Consider the following 22,908-nt stretch of genomic DNA (forward strand, 5'->3'; position numbering starts at 1 on the left):
GAGTCTTGTGGGTGTAGGTGTGTGCACAGGCCTGGGCTGCAGCAAGCACTTGGGTTCAGGAAGCTGTTGTGGGGCCACAGGTGACAGGCTGAGCCATGAGCATCTCCTAGCTTTGCAGCAAGAGCTGATCATCAGCGTCTAGCGTCTGCCCTCCCCTACACGGAACAGCTCTCCGTGGTTGTTTTGGTTTTTTTGTAATAGTTTTATTGAGGCATAATTTGCATACCATAAAATTCACTTGTTTTCAAGTTCTAGTTCGATGATTTTTAGTAAATTTACAGAGTTGTGAACTATCATCACAATGCAATTTTAGAATATTTCCATCAGCCCAAAAAGACCCCTCCTACCCATGTGCAGCCAATCCCTGTTCCCACCCCCAGCTCCAAGCAACCACTAATCTACTTCCTATCTATAGCTTTTATGGCTGGTATTTTAAATAACAGTCTCTGTGATTTTACCTTGTTCACAGCTGCTGGGTCACACATCTCAATAAATGCAGCAAAACATCAAGGAAAATGAATAATTGTTTGCTTTCTTAACAAGAAGATGTCATTAATCAGTGTCATTTCCTTTCTACTATTTACACAAACAGACCACATTGCCATAAAGAAATTTCAAAGGGCTCATACCAGAAAGACCGTATTCTTGGCCATAATGAAATTAGGTAAAGATATACATAAAAATCCCACAAGGTTGGCAGTTTAAAGTATTAAATTGATTGTAATCAATTAGAAAGATTGAAATGAAATGAAATTTGGGTAAATGTTTTATATCATGTAGAAGTCTAAATGTGAGAATACACCAAAGAAATTAAACAGAAGACTATAAAACAAGAATCTAGCCTTTCCTATGATAAAAGAATATACAAAAATGTACAATAGTACTTTCGTCTATTAATCATTCAACCTGTGATGATATTCAAAATATTTAACAACCAGAACAGTTAACACAAAATATACGAATACAAGTAAAGCTTTAAAAATATTTTTATCCTGGAAGTAAACACAATTGTGTAGTTTTTAAGGGCTTACCAAGTGATGTTGTACCAATCCAAGTCATTTTTTTAATTCCCAAGAAAATGAATTTTTTTAATGTTTATTTTTGAGAGAGAGAGTATGCAGGGGGAGGGGCAGAGAGCAAGGAGAGAATCCCAAGCAGATAGCTTAAAGCCCTACACAGAGCTCCATCTCAAAAACCATGAGATCATGACCTGAACCAAAACAAGAGTCAGACACTTAACTGAGCCACCCAAGGCGCCCCAAAATATATATGAGTTTTAAAGATTACATATTTATTACAGGAGGAAAACATACAGAAAAGTAGAAAAACAATTTTTCCTAGTTTTAAGATTATTCAGTATTTTTGTGTGTTTGTTTTTCAATGTTTATTTATTTTGAGACTGAGAGTGTGAGTGGAAGAGGGGCAGAGAGAGAGAGAATCCCAAGCAGTCAGCTTGAAGCCCACGCAGGGCTCCACCTCACCAACCGTGAAATCACGACCTGAGCCAAAATCAAGAGTCAGACACTCAACTGACTGAGCCACCCAGGCGCCCTGTGTTTTTTTTCTCTTTTTCAAAGTTGAACCCGTACCATATATGAAATTTTTATTCTTTTTATTGAACATGAAACATTCTTTTCAGATACCTTCCGTTCTCAGCCACAATAACTCAAACGTGGGAATAAACAAATACCACTCAAATGAGAACAGGAACTATTTATCTAGAGTTTGTTGTAGAAAAGGAGTCAGCCGTCATCACTTGGCAGAGACTCAAAGGTAGAGGAGTGGGAAAGCCTTATAAGTGAAAACAAAGAAAGGCTTCAGGTGTGCTCTGATTAGAGGCTGTGGGCAGGGAAGGGGAAGCTGGCTAACTAGAAAGAGTCTTTTGTGTTGCTGTGAGGAGCATAATTGTCCTCAGGTTGGTCCAGAGATGAAAGGCAAAATGCAAAATATAGGGAAATTGGCAGTCATTGACCAAGTCCTGTCTGCTCTAGAGGTTGTAGATTTGTTTTGGAGGTTGGGGGGGTTTTGCTATAGAGGTGTTAATATGTGGTCTGGTCACAGTCCTTTTGTAAATTCAGCCTCTCAAACATAGTATTTGTAAGCAAATTTGGTTTTTTTCTAACATATGCTATTGTGCAAAAGTTGGATAATTTAAACAATTTCTTAAACAATTTTAAATCATATATAACCTTAAGCCCCCACCCCTGGAAATAAATAATATACCTGGTTTTACCTAACTGAAGTTATGTACTCTTGTAACTTCTTTGCTTCCCATCGATACACACTGCCAGCATTTCATGTCAAACTCAGATTTTCTGTAATGGACCTGCATGATGGTCCTTGCTGAGTTACCGTAAGCAACCATTCTTTAGCACATTTCCACTTTTTTCTGTTATACGAGAGTGAACACTAATGCATAAATAATAAATCTGGGTGAGTCAGTTATTTTCTTAGTGTAGAGGTAACTGCCAGATCGTTTTCCATAAGTTTTTTTTTTTTTTTTATTTTACTCTTCTACCAGAATCCTGTTCTTCTCACTACATCCTTGTCAAGATTGGGTGTTATAATTTTAATAAGATGTTATCGACATGTGGAACGTCTTGACGGGCTGGCGTTAGGGTCCCAGCGCGGTTGGGACAAAAGGGGTGCGTCACTCGGCCCTTCTCCTCCACTTTCCAAAGCGGATCACAGCGGGGCTTTCTTGGGAGCTGCAGGAGGGTCTGGTTTCGTTTACAGCTGCCTCTCCTCTCTCCCTCTCCCGTAAGCGTGGGGCTGGTGAGCTGCGTGTTTTCGCGGTCCTCGGGGCTCAGGCTCAAAGGTTACTTGGCTGCCTCTGCCCAGAAGACCCGCAAGCCCCAACCACGAGTCCCAGGGGTTGGGCCGGGGCGGAGAGGCGCCCTCCCACTCCCAGTCTGCGACTAGAAGCAGCAGAGGGAATGGTGAGGGCAATGGCCAGACCCCGAGCAGCGGCTGGAGGACTTGCCCTTGCAACTTCACTCTTCCCAGCGAGCCCAGCAAGCTAGAGAGGCCCGAAAGCCTGGTGAGGGCGGAGCTGGGGCCGACCGAAGCGCAAAGCGCATGCGCACGTGAGGCGAGACGACGCGGTTGGGGGAGGTGTCTAGTGGATCCTGAACGCGTGTGGGGGGCGTAGTTGGGGCGGGCAGGAGAACGGGGCGCATGCGCAGCGGCGAGGGGACCCGCAATGGCGGCGCCTCAGCGGTTTCGGGTGCTGCGGTGCTACAGCTGCAGCGCCTTCCAGTCGCACCAGGTGGGGTGGGCACCGGCCTCCCCCTCCGTTGGGCGCGGGGACGGCGTGCGGGACTTGGCGGGGCCGCGGGGTGCCCGGCCTCCTTCCCGTACCTTGCCCTCAGGCGCGGGCGCAGTCTCCTGCAGTTGCTTGGGTCTCCCTGAGGCCCGGACACGTGATGATGACTGGCCTTGAGGACTGGGTTTTGATATCTCTTCATAACGTGGTCGTGGGCTTTCTTTTTTTAGTTTTTGTCATGGCTGTTGTAAAGGATTGGTAGGAACCAGGGGCAGTGGTTTCTGCCGAGGCGGCCTCGTAACTTATAGATAGCTGGGAAAGCGAGGTTGAGGATAGCCTCTTGTATGTAGAGCCGAGCTCCCAAAGTGGCTTCTTTCTTATTTTGAATGCATGGGAGATGACAGTTTTTAAAACTGACACACGAACGGGCGTCCCCTGCTGCCACTGCTTGGCTCTGGCAGTGTCTCCATCCGCTTATTAAGGGACTCGCCACCTTTCCCAGAGTGTAAACAACTCGCGCATGAATATTTTAAACAGGATAATCGATACTTCTAAAACGTACTGCTTCCCAAACTTTCAAGATGCAATTTAGAGGATGTCATTTAACCTCTTTTTTCCTGGATAGCATTTCATCTTCCTGCTTGATGTCACCTAACACTGCTGTCAAGCAGGCGTATCTGCTTCTGATAGTCCTCTCTTACCCCTCGTTGTCTGCTAATCTGTGCCCTGAAAAAGGATAACCTCAAACTTCTTCAAAACGTATGTTTAAAAGTCCGATGCTGAGTATGTAGTTGTAAGCTCGCTGGGACTGTAAGGGCTGTTTGGGGACTCAGGAATTGTTTTTACTTCATTTTTTTTGGACAGTGTTTTAGGAATTGATATTAAATAGAAATTTCCATTTTTTAAATTATTACACATATATAATGTAGTACACACTCATGGTTGTTTTCAACGATGAAAAGTGATTTGAAACTAAAGGGGGGAAAGAGTGAACAGTTTAATTGCAGGTATGACAATTTCACACATCCCCTTTAATTTCAGACAACCTCTGGATTAGGTATTTTACCATTATTATTTTACAGAGATGAGAATACAGCAATCCAGAGAAACCAAGTGGTCTAATAAATGGCAGATGCAGAGCTATCTACAAAGATCCTGTTAAACCATACTGTCTCCAGATCCCCCAGAGCTAGCCAGTTACCATGTGTCCTTCTAGACCTTTTTTTTTTTTTTAAAGTGCATTTCTTACATGCAGATGTACCCATAGAAAACATTCTTACAGTGTTTGAGGTTCAATACCGGAGAATTAAATGAATTGTAGGACATGCCCACATAAATTTGTAGATGTGGCTTGTCCTCCTTAGAATCCTTTTGGGTACTTCAAAAAAACCCAATGGTTTTTGTGTTAGGATCATACATCTATTAATTTTTATAAATCAACCCAGGCATGTTTTTTTTTTAATTTTTTTTTAATGTTTATTTATTTTTGAGACAGAGAGAGACAAAGCATGAACGGGGGAGGGTCAGAGAGAGAAGGAGACACAGAGTATGAAGCAGGCTCCAGGCTCAGCTGTCAGCACAGAGCCGGACATGGGGCTCAAAACTCACAGACCATGAGATCATGACCTGAGCGGAAGTTGGAGGCTTAATCGACTGAGCCACCCAGGCACCCCCAGGCATGTTTTTTATGTTAAGCACACTAGTCCATTCCATTTTTTCAAACAACTTTGGTGCCTTTTGATAATATTTTCTTTGTTGTTGTTATAAATGGACTCTTCCGTTACCTTTTCTAACTAGATAATTGCTTATATAAAGACTCTATTAACTTTTGAAGCTATATTAACTTTGTATTCATCCCCACCATCTTAGATTGTTTTTAGTGGTTTTTCATTTGGTTTTCTTGAGTTTTCAGGTAAAAAAAAAATCAAATCAATAAATAATGATAATGGTTTCCTCATTTCCAGTTTTCATACCTCTTATTTTTCTTTTCCAATTCCATTTGTAGAAAATAACAATGGTAAATAGTAGTGGGGATTCTTGGCTTGTTCTTGACTTTCATGGGAGAGCTGGTGGTGATTCTACAGTTTTAGAGTTGAATGTAAGGTATTTTATCCTGTTAAGAGAGAACCCATCTAGTTAAATTTATCAAGAATTGGAATTAAATGTTGTGGAATTATTTTTGAGAACCGCAGGTAATAGAGATCTAACTAGACTGTTTGATACGGATAGCCAGTTTTCCCAGCACCACTTATTAAATAGTCTGTTTTTTCCTCACTCCTAAAATGCCACCTTTACAAGGTACTAGCTTTTTATACATATATGTTGTTGGTTTGTTTTTACACTTTTATTCTTTTCCACTGGCCTTTTTATATCATTATTTTTGATTCAGTTCCACCTGTTTTAAATAATTATCTAAGCCAAATTTCTGAAATTCATTGTAGGAGAAGAAGAGTCTCAAGTGGACGTGCAAAGCTTGTGGAGAGAAGCAGTCATTTTTGCGGGTGAGTCCTGAGAAACAGGGTATCTAATACCCAGGCCAGAAAGCCGGTGGGCCCAGCCCTGAAGTAGCGTGTTTCTCATGGGGTCCCAGCATCCCAGTATTGGGACCAAGTTCACTAGATGCAGAGCCTCTGCTCCCTAAATTCCTGTTCTGTCAGGAAGTGAAATGGATGGAGCAGTGCATGGAAAGTTACCTTCATTTGTTTATTTGGTTAGCAAGTATTTATTGAGTACTTTCTGCCTGCAGGCACAGGAGAAACAAGGGAAGGCAAAAAGCTTTGTCGTTCTTGCCCTCACAGATCTGCTCATGTGGAAGAGGAAGAGAAACCGATGCACACACACTGGCCATTTGAAACTAGATTGAGCACAATGCAGGGAAAATACAGGAGCCTGTAAGAAGATGACCAGGCAGTCAGACCCACAACCGGTCGGGTGCATGTTGGTGCATGCAGGGTGTGGGCATGGGTGGGCTCAGGAAGGGGAGGCCATCAGGAGACCGAGAGAGAGAGAATGAAAGCTCGGAGTAAAAGCTTATTTAGGCCATTGCCGTTCTCTTCAAGTGGATACCTATTTCTCCAACTCATCCTTTTTTGCTTTTTTTAATGTGTATGTTTGAGGTAGGGAGCACACATGAGAGAGAGCAAGAGCATGAGCACAAGGGAGGGGCAGAGAGAGAATCCCAAGAAGGCTTCATACAGTCAGTGTAGAGCCCGACACAGGGCTCAGTCTCATAACTGTGAGATCATGACCTGAGCAGAAATCAAGAATCGGATGCTTAACCAACTGAACCACCCAGGTGCCCCTCCACCTCATCTCTTTGATACCACACAGTGTCCTGCACCTTTTGCCTCTTTGAGCCCCTGTATACCTTCTCTGGCCCTTGATGCCACCTCTCCACCCTCAGCTCCTTGTTCTCCTTCAGCCATAAGGCCTTTTCTTTATGGCCTTGAAACAATCCAGATGTGCTGCACTCTTAAGGCCTTTGTGCTCATTGTTGGAACTTTGCCTAGCTCTTCTCACTATCCTGATCAGATATTATATTCGAGTGTGTTTATGTGAGTATTGTTTATCTCCTGGAAGTTCCCTGAGAGCAGAAGCTTTGCCTGTTTTATGCTGATACACCCTCTGCACATAGCACAGTACCTGGCACAGAGTAAGTGGTCACTCGATAAATACTTGTTGAGTTGGTAAGTGACCAATCCCATGTTGTTTGGCATTTAGGTTGATCTTCATCTTCATTGGTAAGAACGATGCTTCAGTGAAGCTTCTTACAAAGAACCTCCTCCTTCACTAGACTAATTACTTCCTTAGGACAAATTCCTAGAAGTTTAAATTGCAGTTTCAAAGGATATCTTTTGACGAAGGCTCTTTTAGTTACAAATAATAGAATATTTCAGAATGGCCTCAGCAAAATAGAAAAAAAATGTCCTGGCAAAGTAATGGGGTATCATGGGGAATTCAGGGGAGGGGTTTCACCCCTGACCCCTTGAAGAACCAGCCCCAAGAATTGAAAAGCTGCCAGCAATGTAGGCATCTTTTCCTCCCCTTCTCCTCCCCATACCTGATTGTCCCCACATCCTCCTTCCCCTCTCCCTGCCTCCTTTCCTTCCCTTACTATCTCCCCAGATAGTTCACAGTAACACACTCCACCCACAGACCATGGACTCTCACTTCAAGCCAACTAGAATAGCTGAGTCCTAATTAATAAACTGGCAGAAGTGATCTGATTGGCCCATTTGACCCAGATGTCCACTTTTGGTCCAGCCAGCTGGGATGGTAGAAGTGGGGCTGATCAGGTCATTGGTCAGCAGTACAGCTGCCGAGGCGCACTCCAAGATTGAGTCTCAGAAGGCAAGGGGCTGGCTCATGAGCTAGTGACTGCTGCTTGTTTTTGATGTCAGCACATATTTCTAAGTTCTCCTTGAGGAGGCTCTACCTTCCTCCCAGCACCTCAATGCATGTGCAGTGGTATATGGCTTATGGTAGACTAGGCCACCGTGACAGGACAACAAAATTGTGGTGGCCTAACACAGTAGAAGTTGTTTCTCTCGATGGGGCGCCTGGCTGGCTTAGTCAGAAGAGTGTGCAACTCTTGAACTCAGGGTCATGAATTCGAGCCCCATGTTGTATGTAGAGATTACTGAAAATAAATAAACTTTAAAAAAAGAAGAAGTTATTTCTCTTGTTCTTGTAACAGTCCTGAGAGGAACTGAGATCACCAGGGCAGCCGTCCTTGGTGAGGTCATGCAGGGACCCAGGCTTCTTCTATCTTGAGGTTCTGTCACTCCCAGAGGCCTGTCTCCTGCTGCCTGGAGCCACTGAAGGGCAAGAGCACGAAGGAGCTACACAGGAGGCTTTGAGGGGCCAGGCCCGGAAGTGGCTCACATCCCACTAGAAAGAACCTAGTCTCAAGGCCACACCTGACTGCAAGGAAGACTAGAAAGTGTAGCCCAGTCTGTGGCCAGATAGGAGGAGAATGCATTTCAGTATTCAGCCAGTGGTCCCTGCCATGCTGGCGAGCATCCTCCCTGCCACTTAACATCTTTTAAAGCTTTGCCATTCCGTTCTGCAGTTCCTCTCCCATTCTTGCTTGAACTTGCCCCAGCTGGACTTTTATTCCCCACAGTCCAGTAAAATTGCTCATGTCAAAGTCATCAGGGATCTCCATTTGCTAAAAACAGTTGTGAGTTCTCCTCCGGTGACTTGACCTATTGGTAGTGTCTGTCACAGTTTGTCACTGAAACATTGTCTTCACCTGGACTTCCAGTCATCCCACTCCTGGCTTTCCCGCTGTCTTTCTGGCTGTGTTTCTGTCCTCTTTGCTAGTTTTTTTCCAATCTCCCCAACTTCTAAATGTGAGAATGCTGTGGTGCTCAGTTTGTTGGCCTCTTCTCTAGTGGCACTCCTTCGGTGGTCTGAGATGAGATCACCTGACAGTTCTGGAATGTCTGTCTCAAGCCCCAGGCCTGCCCCTGCACCATCCATTCAGCTCTCTAATGGGTGTCCCAAACCCACCTTTCCAAACAGAAGGCCTCACCTTACCCCACCCACCTGCTCTCCCACAGTCCACCCTGTCTCTTACGTGCTAAGTCCCTTGTTAGTTGTTTGGGCTAAAAATGTGGAAGTCCTCTCTGACTCCTTTTTTTTTTTTTTTCTTAAACACTCTTCATCCAGTCCATCAATAGATTTTGTCAGCTCTACTTTCAGGATGTACCCAGAATGACCATTTGTTACTACAGTGGTCTGAGCCACATCAGTGTTTACAGCAACCTCCTGCTAGCCCACCTGTGTCTGCCATACAGTCTGCCCTCAGCACCATACCTGAAGGTCCCGCTAAAACATGTGCTAGGCGAGGTCACTCACCCCAGCCTTCCAAGTTAGAGCAAAACCCGTGGTCCTACAGGCAGGGCCAAGTGTGCCTGGTACAAAACGAAATTGTGGGACCCCTTGTTCAAAAGCAGAAAGAAAGCTGTTAAAAATACCAAAATACTAAGCTTTTCCTTTCCGTCCTGGTCTCTCTTGATTTTTTATAATGTCTTTTATTTACTGTTGAATGTCTTCCTAAGTAAAGAAAAACTAACATTTTAAAATTATTTTATTATTATTATTATTTTTTTTTATTATTTTTTTTTATGCAGCACCAGTTTAAAATGCAAAGAGCGTTTAGTCTAGGGGTACCTGGGTGGCTCAATTGGTTTAAGCATCTGACCCTTGATCTCAGCTCACATCTTGATCTCATGGTCTCATGAGTTCAGGCCCCACAGTGGGCTCCGTGCTGGGCATGAAGCCTACTTAAAAAAAATAGTAAGTGTTTAGTCTATATGTGGAATAATATAAGAACATTTACTGTATATATGCAGAATCCTCAGAATTGCCCAATTTGTATTTTGGAGCTCATTCATGCCTATGTATTTCATTCTTACCAGAACAGTGGACATGCTGCACAAAACTAACTCTGCTCTTTATACTCATTGATACATTCTCCCCACACTCTCCCCCATCAGCTCACTGATGCATAAGGAAGGACTGAGAGGGAAAGGAACAAGGGTCTTCCTGCCTTGCCCTTTCCTTCCGTGTCATCATTTTCAGCATAAGTGATCAGCTGTTCCAGGCAAGTAACAGGAATAAAAAGATATGATAGGGTTCCTTGATTATTCATGTACTTTTAAAACATCCTTGCCTTCCTTCTGAATCTGAAGCAAGTTCTTGTTCCAGTGGAAAGCCTGGCCTCTCAGCCAGTGGGTGCTCCCCACATACTCAGGCGTAGACGGCAAACACTTAGTGTCTACACTCAGAGTCTCAGTGAACACTCCCACGTATTGTGAGTCCACTTTAATTCTGTGCTCCTGGGTCATTGAGCATGCTGTATGCAAATGGTGTGGCAAGGAACAATGGACTTGTGTAGTGTGTATATCTCCTCTGCTTATGGACGTGCTCCATTATCTTATCACACGTATTCAAAGATTAGGCTATTGAGCATTGGTGGTATAGTGGTGAGTATAGCTGCCTTCCAAAGATAAGGTTATTAACATTTTCAAATAAAAAAAATTTTTTTTAATGTTTTCAAGATGGCAGCCACAGAACAGGTCTCGTTCCCATGAGGTTGACTTTGCCTATAGTAGGGAATAATACACTCAGACCTCATCTCCTACCATTTTCCCCCGGACCACTCAGCTCTAGCCATGTGGCCTCCTTACTGTTCCTTCACAGGCTTAGGGTCTTTGCCCTCAAGTGTATTTCATTGCTTCTGCTGAATGCTTTCCCCCAGCTATCTATGTGGCTTATGCCTCATATCTTCCTATTTTGTGCCCAAATGTCACCTTAGTTATCTATTCCTTGAATGCCCTGTATAAAATAGTCTACTCTTTCCCCCACACTGCCCCATCCCCTTTCATCACCTTATTTTCCTTGGTGGTACTTCTCGTCATGTAATGGCCACATAGTTGACTTATGCATCTCCTCACACTAGAATGTATGCTCCATGATGACTGATTTTTGTCCACTTCTGTACTGTATTGTCCTTAACTACTCCAGGGGCCTGGCACATAATAGGTGTTCAGTAAATATTGGTAAACAAATGAGTGACTGCTAAGTGAAAAAAAAGTATTTCATCTTATTTTATGGTCCTTAGATGATCAGTGAAGTAGCATATTTTATGTTTACTGGTGGTTCGCGTTACATATCTTCAATTTCTTATTCATGTTTATTAACCATTTTGTGTGGGGCCTGGGGCTGAGTTAGTCTTTGATGTATAGAGTTCCAAGTGCTAGAAGGACAGTCAGACCACAACTGTTAGTTCCTGAGACTGTTAGTTTGCAAATCAATTACTCCAGAAAAAGTGGTCAAGTCATTAGAATTTCTGCATGGTACATTTGGGCCTTATAAAGTACAGCTTTCTTCTCCCTGAGGTACATCACTAATGGATCTGTTTCTCCGCATCCTATCAGCACTTTTTAAACTTAATATTTTTTTGTTTTTCAGACTTACGGCGAGGGTTCTGGTGCTGACTGTAGACGCCATGTCCAAAAATTAAATCTGCTGCAGGGACAGATTTCAGAGATGTCACTCAGGTACAGTTGTTTGAAAAGGGCACAGTTATCTTGTCCTGTGTTAATCTTGAGTGATTAGTGGAAGTTTTATATGGAGAAAGCTTTTTCTATATGGTGATTAGTTATCCTAACACTCTTCCAACTGAAAATAACTAAAATATGTCAGCTATGATATTTTAAGTACACTGATGAGATGATGGAAGTAAATGAAATATCAGAAGTCAAAAATGAAGCAAAAGCCAAAATTCAGAGAGTAAGTACCTGGGCTGTTGAGGCAATTGAAGCCTAGTGCTCTGGAACTTTCATTTAGGTGATTGGGAGGGGTGCAAGAGACAAAGACAAGGCCTGTTCAGCATGGGAAGGTCAGTAGGAGACCACCACATAAAGCCAAGTGCCTGGGGCGCCTGGGTGGTTCAGTCAGTTAAGCGTCCGACTCTTGATTTGGGCTCAGGTTATGATCTCATGGTTCATGGGATCAAGCCCCACATCAAATTCTGTGCTGACAGTGTGGAACCTGTTAGGGATTCTCTCTCTTCCTCACTTTCTCTGCCCCTCCCCTGCTTGTACATTCTCTCTCTCAAAATAAATAAATAAATTTTTTTTAAAAAAAAAGCTGAGTCCCCAAAAGACTACACCCTCCATGAATTAACTGAACTAGAAATGCAACCTCTTTGCAGCCTGCCTGTGTTGACCTTGGTGCTGGCCAAAGAGAGGAAATCTCTCTCCAGGGTATAATAAACACAAGAAATCTATCACATGGCTTTTCAGTCTTCTACATGCACTGTGTGAAAAGCCTCAAGCAGAGAATTTATTTTTGAATTGTCCAAGGAAGGAGAGGTAAATATAGCTCCTCTGGAGCATACATCTTCAGCCCAGACCTGAATGTTTAATATAGTTAATGAAATAAAAAAGAAGGTTGATAATGTAAGAAGCAAGGGACTTCAAGGCACCTGGCTGGTTCAGTTGGTGGTAGAGCATGTGACTCTTGACCTCGGGGTCATGAATTGGAGCCCCACAATTATAATTGGAGATTACAAAAAAAAAAAGGCAAATGACTTTAGAAAATGACCAAGTACATTTGAAAAAGAACCAGATAATCATTGAAATTAAAAATTCAGTGGAGAGATTGAGCATTAAATGTAGCTGAAGAGAGAATCAGTGAAATGAAAGATAAATCTGAAGAAAGTATTCACAGTGCAACACAGAAAGATAAAAAGGTGGAAAATGTGAGTTGAGAAACATGAAAACTAAGGGAAGAGTTCGGCAAGAGGGAGTTAAGAAAGCAGGGTAAAGGCAATATTTGAAGAGAAAAGACTAGAGCATTTTCTAGAATCAAAGGCTTATATTCTTAGATTTAGGAAACAATAAATCTCAAACTGGAACAAGTCATTATTTTATTTGCAAACACCATGATTATGTATGTAGGAAATCCTGATGAAACTACACAAATGCTACTAGAGCTAATATTTTAGCAAGATCACAAGGATACAAAGTCAACGTACAAAATTAAATTATTTCTATATAAATGCTATGAACAATTGGAAAATGATTTTTTAAATCAAATACCATTTATAACAGCATCAAAAATTAGATACTTAGGGATAAATATAACAAAAATGTGTCAGATCTGTTCAGTATAAACCATAAAACATTGCTAAGAGAAATTAAAAGATCTAAGTTAATGAAGAGTTCATGTTCATGGATTGGAAAATTCAATATTGTGAAGATTTCAGTTTATCCTAAATTGGTTGGTAGAGACCACCTAATCCAAATCAAAATTCCAGTGGGGTTTGTTTGTTTGTTTGTTTGTTTGTTTTGTAAAAATTGGAAAACTAATCCTAAAATTTATATAGAAATGCAAGTACCTAGAATTACCAAAACAATTCTGATAAGAACAAAGCTGGAGGATTTCTACTGCCTAATTTCAAGGTCTACTATGATGCTGCAGTGACTGAGTGCAATATCTGTATGTGGACATACAGAAGGTTAATGGATAAACACATTGAGGTATGTTCATGCAGTGGCATGCTACAACAGAAACAACATGGGCAAATCTCAAAAACATTGCTAAGTGAGAGAAGCCAGACACAAAAGACTACCTGCTGTATGGATCAGTGTGGTTTTCTAGGGGAGAGAATTGCCTGCCAAGACAGGTATGAGAACTTTTGGGGGTGATGAGAATTTTCCATATCTTGTCCATTATATCTCAATGAAAAATGTTTTTGCTATATCTTGATTGGGGTGATAGTTTCAAAGATCTAATTTATCAAAGCTCATCTATACACTTGAATTTTAGTGTATGTTATACCTCAAGTTAATTTTTAAGGTTAAAAAAATTAAATGACCCTTAGATGATGACAACATAATGAAATTAGGGAACACGGAAGACAAAGGGGAGAGCTGAAGAGTAGGTGGAGAGAAGAGAGATCTCCTACAAAGGAACATCAGGCACCCGACTTGTCAGTGGTAACGTCAGAAACAAGAACACAGACTGGTATCCTCAGACTGTTGAGAGATGTCCTTTATTGATGGAGTTGAGTTCCTGAATCAGAAAGGTGAGCAGACTTCTAGCCAGTGGCTGCTAGGCCACTGCTCTGGTGAACACTGGATTATCAGCCATGTGGCAGGGTAGGTGTTTCACATGCATGATCTCATTTCCTCATCATAATCACCCTGTGAGGATTATTGGCTTCTGCGTACAGATGAAGAGAATCAAGTACAGACGCCCACATCTGGCAGAGTTGGCAGTTCGCATAGCTCACCAGGGAGAGTGCCCTCCTGATTGTGTGATGTAACCACCCTGTGTGATGTGGGTGGGGCTGGCCTTGTGCTAACCTCCAGCCCTTGCATGGTAAGTATTTACCCGCCCCTCAGTCCCATTAGAGACCACAGAGGCTCTGGCTCCCCACTCTTCTTTATGTGGTGGAAGAGCCCTGTTCCTCTTCCCTGTGCTGTTCCCTCTCCCTGTGACACACACAGTGCCTCTCCTGTCTTGTAAGGGTTGAGGTATGACTAGAAAGACTTATATAACCCTATGCAGTGGAGACATCTCCATTGCTGATGGGAGGGACTCTGTGCTACAGGAGTTCAGCTGACATTACTCTCTGTGTTCCAGGCCCTCAGCCAGGCATGTGCACACACTTTGTCACATTTGTCTTCACAGTCACCCATGCAGTATTGTCTTCATTTGTGGATGAGGGAAGCGGGGTAAAATGATGAACCCAAAGTCACACTGTGACAGTGACCGCCAGTCATTGGCAAAGCCAGGATGCAAACTCCAGCTTTAGAGTCTGCCCTGTGTCACCTTTCCTGTTGTTGGTGCCTCTGCCCAGGCCTCCTGAACTAGATCAGAACAACAGAAATAAGATCCTAAGATCCCCTAGAACAGCCTTTGATGGCCATTGTCGAGTATTTATGTCCTGCTGTTCTCCTCTCCTTGCCCTTCGTCTTCCTGGTCATTTTACTAAGGACGCATGTACAATCTTTCACTAAGGTCTCTGGAAGAACCTGTAAATATTGACGAAGAGGACAACGCAGAGCCTCAGCAGGCTGAGCATGTGAGTTCATGGGTAAGCCAGCAGCTCTGTCTCTGTGTCACAGAGGGGATTCCATTTATTCATCTGTTGATCTTTTGTTCAACAGTGCTATCAACAATGGGCACTTGGCTTAAAGCTACTGGAAACCCAACAAAGAGTAAACGTATCCCTTTTGTACCAGTAATGTGTGTACCAGTAATTACGGTACTCTGAACGGGGCCTTGTCTTTGGCCGGGAGAACTCCTCTGAAATTAGCTTGAACTATACCTCCCCGTGTTTCTCCCCTTGTCCCGCAGTGCTCTGGGCACACCTCTGACAGGGAAAAGGTGCTATTGTACAGTACCTGGCTTTCATGTTTCCTTTCTCCAGACTGGGCCTCCCAGCAGGGCTCACATCCAGCTTTCTGTCCCAGTGCCTAGGAAAGTAGGTGCTTAGACAGTGTTGGCTGGGCAGTGTGTGTAAGAGCTTGAGTGAATGAGGAAGTGATGCCATTGGTACATCCAAGGTGCTGTGGGTACCTTGGGACAGGGTTAGTGGGAACAGCTGCCAGGGGCCCCCTGCCCACCTGAGGACAGAGCCTGCCTCCACTCACAGAATCATGTTGGCAATGTCAGTTGCTTGGCAATGTCGCGCGCTTTTCCTGTTTTTATTATAAACAAGAGCCCTGCTCCTAAGTACATCACCTTAACCCAGAAGCTCTCACATACTTGGTTCTATACTTCCAATTCTGTCCACTTAGGGACAGAATTTTACATCATTGTTATTACAAGAAATGCTAGTTTGCACCCTGGAGTCTTCACTTATGTTGTTCTTGTGTCGCAGTAGAGTTTTCAGTGATGTCCAGTATTTACGGAATATAGTGGATGTAACCAGTGTTTATTCCATGATGACTGGGCATGTAGATTATTTCCAGATTTTTGCTACGATACATATTTGCTGTGGTTCATATCACTTTGATGAGCATCTTTGTGCCTTTGTCTTCATTTGGAACCCCTAGGTCAGGGAGCATGGACATTTGTAAATTTCCTTGATGAGCTGTGCCCTATATCTTTCCCCTGGCCTGTGCCAGTGTGCACAGTCCCCAGTGGTGCCTCAGGACACCCATCTCCCCATTACCTTCCAGCGAAATACCTTTCCTGGTGACAAGGGAGATGTGGGTCCTGAGAATAAACTTACTTCCCAATCCTGTAGGAAAAACCTCAGTCCTCAGAGAACCGCTGGCTGAAGTATCTGGAAGGAGACTCAGAAGAACAGGGGATGGAAGGAGGAGGAGTGTATTTCAAGACACAGCCCTTGTCCAGGACAGAGAAGACGGACCCTCCCTTCAACACAGGCCTGCCTAGAAAAAGGTGCCAAGCTAGTCACTAATCCAGCCATCGCCCCATACCCACAGTGACTCACAGATGGCGGGGAGTGATGCGCAACCTCTAGCAGCCAGCAGCATGGGGGAAGTCTGATTGGCGATGGCCAGCAGCTAGCTTCACCAGGCCCTCCTTGGCCTCGCCAGGTGCCAGATGCTGCCGCACAGAGGTGAGAGGTGCGGGGTGCCAGTATGAGCACCTTTTATGGTGCTCACTTAATTGTGACTGCACTGATCCCCAGGAAGAATTGACAAAGTGAAGTGTGGCCAGAGTGGCTTACAGGCCTGGGAGCTTATAACCTACAGCAGGAAAGACCTGACCTCTTACAGGTGTCTTCTCCTGTAGGCTTACTCTGTGTTTCTGCAATTCTTCTGAGACACTGCCTTATCTAGATCCACGGTGGCTCCCATAGGGCGAGTGATTTATTGGAAGGTAGATTCTAATTCAAAATAAGAACTTTCTAGCAACTACAAGCTATGGAGCAGAAATGGACTGCCTTGGATGTTGTTGGGCAGCCTGTTATTGGCAGTGGAGGAGAAGTAGAGAAGCCACCTTGGAAGCTGTATGGGAGTACAATTTCCTGTGCTAGAGGTCACACCTGGTGACCACCAAGTCAGGATCAGGACCCTGTGAGGAGATAGGACTAGATTCTTGACAGAACTTTATCTCCACCAGGAAATGGATCCAGAGCACAGACCGTCCTCCACACAGCCCTGATGTCTGGAACCCGAGTGACTCTGAGATTCCCTTGGAGCCTCAGAAGGTCAGTGAATGAGGACAGTGTTTCTCTTCTGGTCCTAGTAACTACTGAACACACTATGGAATTTTTTTTTTTAATGTTTATTCAATTTTAAGAGAGAGGGAGACACAATTCGAAGCAGGCTCCAGGGTCTGAGCTGTCAGCGCAGAGCCCAGCAAGGGGCTTGAACTCACAAACTGTGAGATCATGACCTGACCTGAAGTTGGATGCTTACCCTTGAGGTATCCAGGCGCCCGAACCACACATAGAATTTTTTAACACCCAAGTGTTTTGTCTGCTTTGACTTAAACCAACTCCTTTCTCTGGCTTGTACCATTTCCCTGCCGTATTCAATGTCTCAGTGATGTGAGCTCCTAGTCAAAAGGACAGCTTGATCAACGAAGGTTAGCCACTAGGGCTTTTCTGAGTCAGGAATTTTCTCTTCCTTCTACATGCAGTGGAGGGTCTTTGTCAGACTAGCCAACATGGGATCTGCCCTGCATTTCTAAGGAATTGTTCCCATCCTCACCTTCAGTTACCCAAGTGTGTTCTTTTGCACTGAGACACTGTCTTCCCCTAGGTTCTGCTCTTGTTCTTTTTAATTGGAGTATAGTTGACATACAGTTATATTGATGTACAACATAGTGATTTAGCAGTTCAATACATGAATCAGTGCTCACCATGATAAATATAGTGATTGTCACCATACATTATTACAGTATGATATTTCCTATGCTGTTTTTCATCTCTATGACTTACTTATTTTATCACTAGAAGTTTGTATCTTTTCATCCCCTTCATTTATTTTGCCATCTCCTCATCCCCTCCCGCTTGGGCGACCACCAGTTCTCTGTATTTATGAATTCTTTTTTATGGCTAATATTCCATTATATAGATATATACCACATCTTTATCTACTCATCTATCATCAATGGGCACTTGGGCTGTTTCCATATCTTGGCTGTTATAAATAATGTTGCAGTAAACATAAGGGCGCATATATCTTTTTGAATTAGTGTTTTTGCTTTCTTTGGGTAAATACCCAGTAATGAAATTACTGGATCATATGGTATTTCTATTTTTAATTTTTTGAGGAAATTCCATATAGCTTTCCACTGTGGTTACACCAGTTTATATTCCCACCAACAGTGCACTAGGGTTCCCTTTTCTCCATGTCCTCCCCAATACTTGTTATTTCTTGTCTTTTTGATAATACCCATTCTGACAGGTGTGAGATAATATTTCATTGTGGTTTTGATTTGCATTTCCCTGATAATTAGCAATGTTGAGCATCTTTCCATGTGTCTGTTGGCCATCTGTATGTCTTCTTTGGAAAAGTGTCTATTTGGGCCCTTTGCCCATTTTTTAATTGGATTATTTGGGTTTTTGGTGTTGAGTTGTATTATAAGTTCTTTATATATTAAGGATATTAACCCCTTTTCAGATATGTTATTTGCAAATATCTTCTTCCATTCAGTACACATTGCCTTTTCATTTTGTTAATGGCTTTCTTCACTATGCAAAAGCTTTTTGTTTATATGTACTCCCAGTATTTTATTTTTGCTTTTGTTTCCCTTGCCTGAGGAGTCATAGCCATAAATATGTTGCTAAGGCCAGTGTTCAAGAGCTTATTGTATATATTGTCTTTTAAGAGTTTTATGGTTTCAGATCTCACATTTAGGTCTTTAACCCCCTTTTTTTTTTGAAAGTTGTTTTTTTTTTTTTAAGTTTATTTATTTTGAGAGAGAGAGAGCTTGTGCATGAGTATGTGAGTGGGGCAGGGGCAAAGAGGGAAAGAGAGAATCCCAAGTAGGCCCCGTGCTGTCAGCACAGAGTCCGATGCGGGGCTCAAACTCATGAACCGTGAGATCGTGACTTGAGCCAAAATTAAGAGTTGGACACTTAACCGACTGAGCCACCCAGGTGTGCCTAGAAGATATTTAATCCATTTTGAGTTTATTTTTTTGTATAGTGTAAGAAAATGGTCTAGTTTTCCCACCACCTTTCATTGAAGAGACTGTCTTTTCCCCCACTGTACATTCTTCCCTTCTTTGTCCTTGATTAACTGACCATATAATCGTGGGTTTATTTCTGGATTTTCTATTCTGTTCCACTGATCTGTGTGTCCATTTTTTATGCTGATAAGTTTTGATTGCTATACCTTTATAGTATATTTTGAAATCTGTGATTGTTATACCTCCAGCTTTGTTTTTCTTTCTCAAGTTTGCTTTTGCTACTCAGGGTCTTTTGGATTCCATACACATTTAAGGATTGTTTGTTCTGGTTCTGTGAAAAATGGTATTTTCATGTGGATTGCATTGAATTTCATAGATTGCATAGGGTAGTATGGGACAGTATTAATCCTAATCCATGAGCGTGGTTTATCTTTCCATTTGTTTGTGTCATCTTCAGTTGCTTTCATCAGTGTCGTACAGTTTTCAGAATTTAGGTCTTCTACCTCTTTGGTTAAATTTATTCCAAGGTATTTTATTCTTTTTGATATAATCATAAATGGGGTTGTTTTCTTAATTTCTTTCTGTTATTAGTGTATAGAATTCTCTTATTAGTGTATATTAGTGTATAGAATTAGTGTATAGAATTTCTCTTTCTCTTTTGTTATTAATGTATACAAACACAAGAGATTTCTGCAACTTCACTGAATGCATTTATTCTGATAGTTCCTAGGTAGAGTCTTTAGAGTGTTCTATATGGAGTATCATGTCATCTGCAAATAGTGAGTTTTACTTCTTCCTTACCAGTTTGGATGCCTTTTATTTCTTTTTCTTGTCTGATTGCTATGGTAGGACTTCAAGTACTCTGCTGAATGAAAGTAGTGAACGTGGATATCCTTGTCTTGTTCCTGAGATCTTAGAGGAAAAGCTTTCACTTTTGCACCATTTAGTATGGTATTAACTGTGGGCTTGACATATATGGCCTTTATTATGTTGAAGTGTGTTTCCTCTAAACCCGTTTTATTGAGAGTTTTTATCATGAATGGATATTGTACCTTGTCAGATGCTTTTCCTCCATCTTATTGGGATGAACAATTGGTTGTTATCCTTCTCTTGTTGATACCATGTATCACATTAACTAATATGCGAACATTGAATCACCCTGATGTACCTGGAATAAATCCTACTTGATCATGGCGAATGATGATCCTTTTAACATATTGCTGAAATTGGCTTGCTAAGATTTTTTTGATTTTTGCATCTGTGTTCATCAGGGATTTTGGTCCATAATTTTCTTTTCTTGCAGTGCCTTTGTCTGGTTTTGGTATCAGGGTAATGCTGATACAATGCTCATATAATGAATGTACAAGTTTTCTTTCCTCTTCTATTTTTTGGAATAGTGTGAAGAGAATAGGTATTAACTCTTTAAACGTTTGCCAGAATTCAAGACTACCAGGGACGGCTGGGAGCAGAGCACACGGTGCTAGCACAGTGTGTGGAGACAGAACTGGCTCCCACACGCATCCTGTTACCCTGGCTGGGGGAGGGCAAGTGAAATGGTGCCCACTAGCACTTTTGTTCTAGAAGAGAGCTCCTACAGATCCCTGCCCCTCCAGCATATATCCTAAAATTAGTTAACTAAGATCTTCACATATATACCCAGGTGCTTTTCAAACTACTGTTTCTGTGCTGTGTTGGGCACAGTTATTTATTGTGTTGGCTCTTTACAGACAGGGACTTGGTTTCCTATCAGCCTCCAGCTCTCTTAGTGTTAAGCTCCAGATTTACAAAGCCAGATGTTATATAGGGACTGGTCTTCCCAGTGCAGGTCCCTGAGGCCGGGGTGCCTGGTGTGGGGTCTGGCCCCTCCCATTTGTGGCCAGTCACTCCAAGCGTTTGGTCCTTGACTGCACTCATCTCTGCCCCTCCTACCCTTCCCAATATTACCTTGTTACAGCTAGCTGTGCAAAGTCTGTCCTGCCATGCTTCACATCATTTTGAGTTAGTTAGGATACATGTAGTTGTTGCCCCCCTATGTCCGTGGTACGAGGTAAGCTCAAAATCCTCCTATCCAGCCCCACCACCCTCCCACACTTCTGCTCGTTCTTGGTGTTTTAAATCTTCCCAACCCCACTGCACTCAGACTTTGCTTTCTTCTGTCACCGGAGCCGCAGGCACCAAGGCAGAAGTCTCTGCTGGGCCTCGGTCACTGCATCACCGCAACATAGGCCAAGGTCAGCCTGGCCAGCCTCACACAGTAGGGCAAAGGTCAAACTTTGACGTGGCCACTGACTAGCTGTGTGGCCCTGAATCTCCAAGTCCTAGAATAATGACAGTTATTGATCTGCTGGTCCCTCAGTTAAACATTTTAACTACATTGTCACGTGGGATGCCCACACAGGCATGTTTGGTTTTGCAGGTGAGGAACTAAGGCTGCACAATAACGTGGTCCCAGCAAGTCAGGGACAGGGCCGATGGTCATCTTCGGCTGTTACAACCGACCACAAGCCTCTTCCACACCGCCCTCGGGTAGTGATGCAGGGTCCTGCCTGTTCCTACTCTCAGATGCCTTTATAGGCCGTCAAACCCTGGTTCCAGTGCGCCCTTGGCTCCTGAGGGAAGAGAGGCCAGGCCCCATGCTGTGCTCACCTCCTGGGGTCTTCTGTGCAGCCACTCCCCACCCCCCACCCCACCGGCTTCAAACCTTCCCCCGCAGTTCTGGAGAGACCTTCCCATCTGTTGGCAGTGAGCAGACAGGACAGCTCTTCCCCCCTTTCTAGATGGTCTCATGGGCCTTTCCTGCTGACCCCTCCTCTCAGGCACCCTCTCACTTGATTCTAAGTTTCCATGGAAATACTCTTTTCTGGAAAGCCTGGTCATAGAATTTGGCAGAGGATTTGAGGTGAGGGCATTTATTTGCCCTGCTTTGCCAAACCACAGAATGAAAGCAGGTCCCTAGCCTGCCAGCACAAGAACTAGCAAGTAGGCAGAACAGAGTGAAAAGTGGGAGAACCCTGAGGCAGAGGACACAGCAATGCAGGCACAGGGATCCTTCTCTCCCATCCCTGGGTCCTGCTGGGCCACTGGCACTTGTTCTGAATGGCGGACCTGATCATCTTCTCTCCTTTCCGTTGCAGGACCACACTGGCTTGATGGGGAAGGTCAAAGACAAAAGCAGTCACAAGGACTGGGGCACCAGGGAGCTTTTTGTTCCTCAGGGGGATCCTCCACAACCTACCCACCATGTCAGGACCATGCCTTCCAAGTGGGAACGATTCCTTCAGCCGCCTGGAAACAGCCAGTGTGTGGACATGAAGCCCCCAGTTCCTTTGAATAGCGACCCTAGGCCAGCCAAGGTGGCACTGGCTGAGCAGGGGACCCTTAGGGCCCAGACCCCAAGGGAGGGGTACATCAGCAGGCCCCATGATGCACCCGAGCTTCTCTGGCTCACACACACGCTCACATCCGGCTCCCAGAGGCCCTGCGTGAAGACCACCAAACAGCCATGGGACACCAATCCTCTGGCAAAGGGTGGGTCCTTAGCCACAGGGGCACAAGAGCCCCCACTTGTGCAACTGTGTGACCTCTTTAAAACTGGGGAGGACTTTGAGGACCACTTGTGAACTGAAACTAGAATTTTACTAACAGACATATTTGTTGTATGAGCAAATTAGACCTCTTGGCCACTGGAAAGGGGGCTCCCCAAGTAGCTTTTAAATGGTTCCCATAAATAGGGGTGCCTGGCTGGCTCAGTTGGAAGAGTGTGTGACTTGAACTCATCCTGAGAAAGTTTCACATTGGGTGTAGATTTTTTTTTTTTAAAGTTCCCATAAGTGATCCCCAGTCCTGTCAAGAAAGACACACTACAGGGCACTGGGTGGCTCAGATGGTTGAGGGTCTCCTCTGGCTCTTTAGTTCAAGCCCCACGTTGGGCTTTGTGCTGTCAGTGCGAAGCCTAGTTTGGCTCCTCTGCCCCCTCTCCTGTCCCTCCCCCTGCTCACACAGGT

At 43.6% G+C, this 22,908-nt stretch overlaps 1 protein-coding gene and 1 long non-coding RNA gene across 5 annotated transcripts; one reads left to right on the forward strand and one right to left on the reverse strand.

Moving 5' to 3' along the window:
• Positions 1–3,130: 3,130 nt before the first annotated feature.
• LOC122216136 (MRN complex interacting protein) lies at positions 3,131–22,843 on the forward strand. Of its 3 annotated transcripts, none has more exons than XM_042932510.1 (7): positions 3,131–3,268; positions 5,707–5,766; positions 11,246–11,334; positions 14,807–14,882; positions 16,041–16,198; positions 16,886–16,973; positions 22,039–22,843. In XM_042932510.1, exons 1-7 carry the CDS (start codon positions 3,203–3,205, stop codon positions 22,522–22,524), a joined length of 1,023 nt encoding a protein of 340 aa, XP_042788444.1. In that variant the 5' UTR covers positions 3,131–3,202; the 3' UTR covers positions 22,525–22,843. The 3 variants fall into 3 exon arrangements, with proteins under 3 accessions (XP_042788444.1, XP_042788450.1, XP_042788459.1); XM_042932516.1 differs by having other exon boundaries at positions 14,807–14,870; XM_042932525.1 differs by lacking the exons at positions 3,131–3,268; positions 5,707–5,766; positions 11,246–11,334 and adding an exon at positions 13,781–13,868 and having other exon boundaries at positions 14,016–14,882.
• On the reverse strand, positions 13,811–16,377 carry LOC122216148. 2 transcript variants are annotated; one of them, XR_006200737.1, is made up of 5 exons: positions 16,251–16,377; positions 16,026–16,079; positions 15,442–15,842; positions 15,193–15,264; positions 13,811–14,005 (listed from the first exon to the last, which is right to left on the reverse strand). It is a non-coding gene; the product is annotated as an uncharacterized LOC122216148 (long non-coding RNA). The 2 variants fall into 2 exon arrangements; XR_006200738.1 differs by lacking the exon at positions 15,442–15,842.
• Positions 22,844–22,908: the final 65 nt, after the last annotated feature.

Source organism: Panthera leo, chromosome A1, assembly GCF_018350215.1.
Source record: "Panthera leo isolate Ple1 chromosome A1, P.leo_Ple1_pat1.1, whole genome shotgun sequence".
NCBI lineage: Eukaryota > Metazoa > Chordata > Mammalia > Carnivora > Felidae > Panthera > Panthera leo.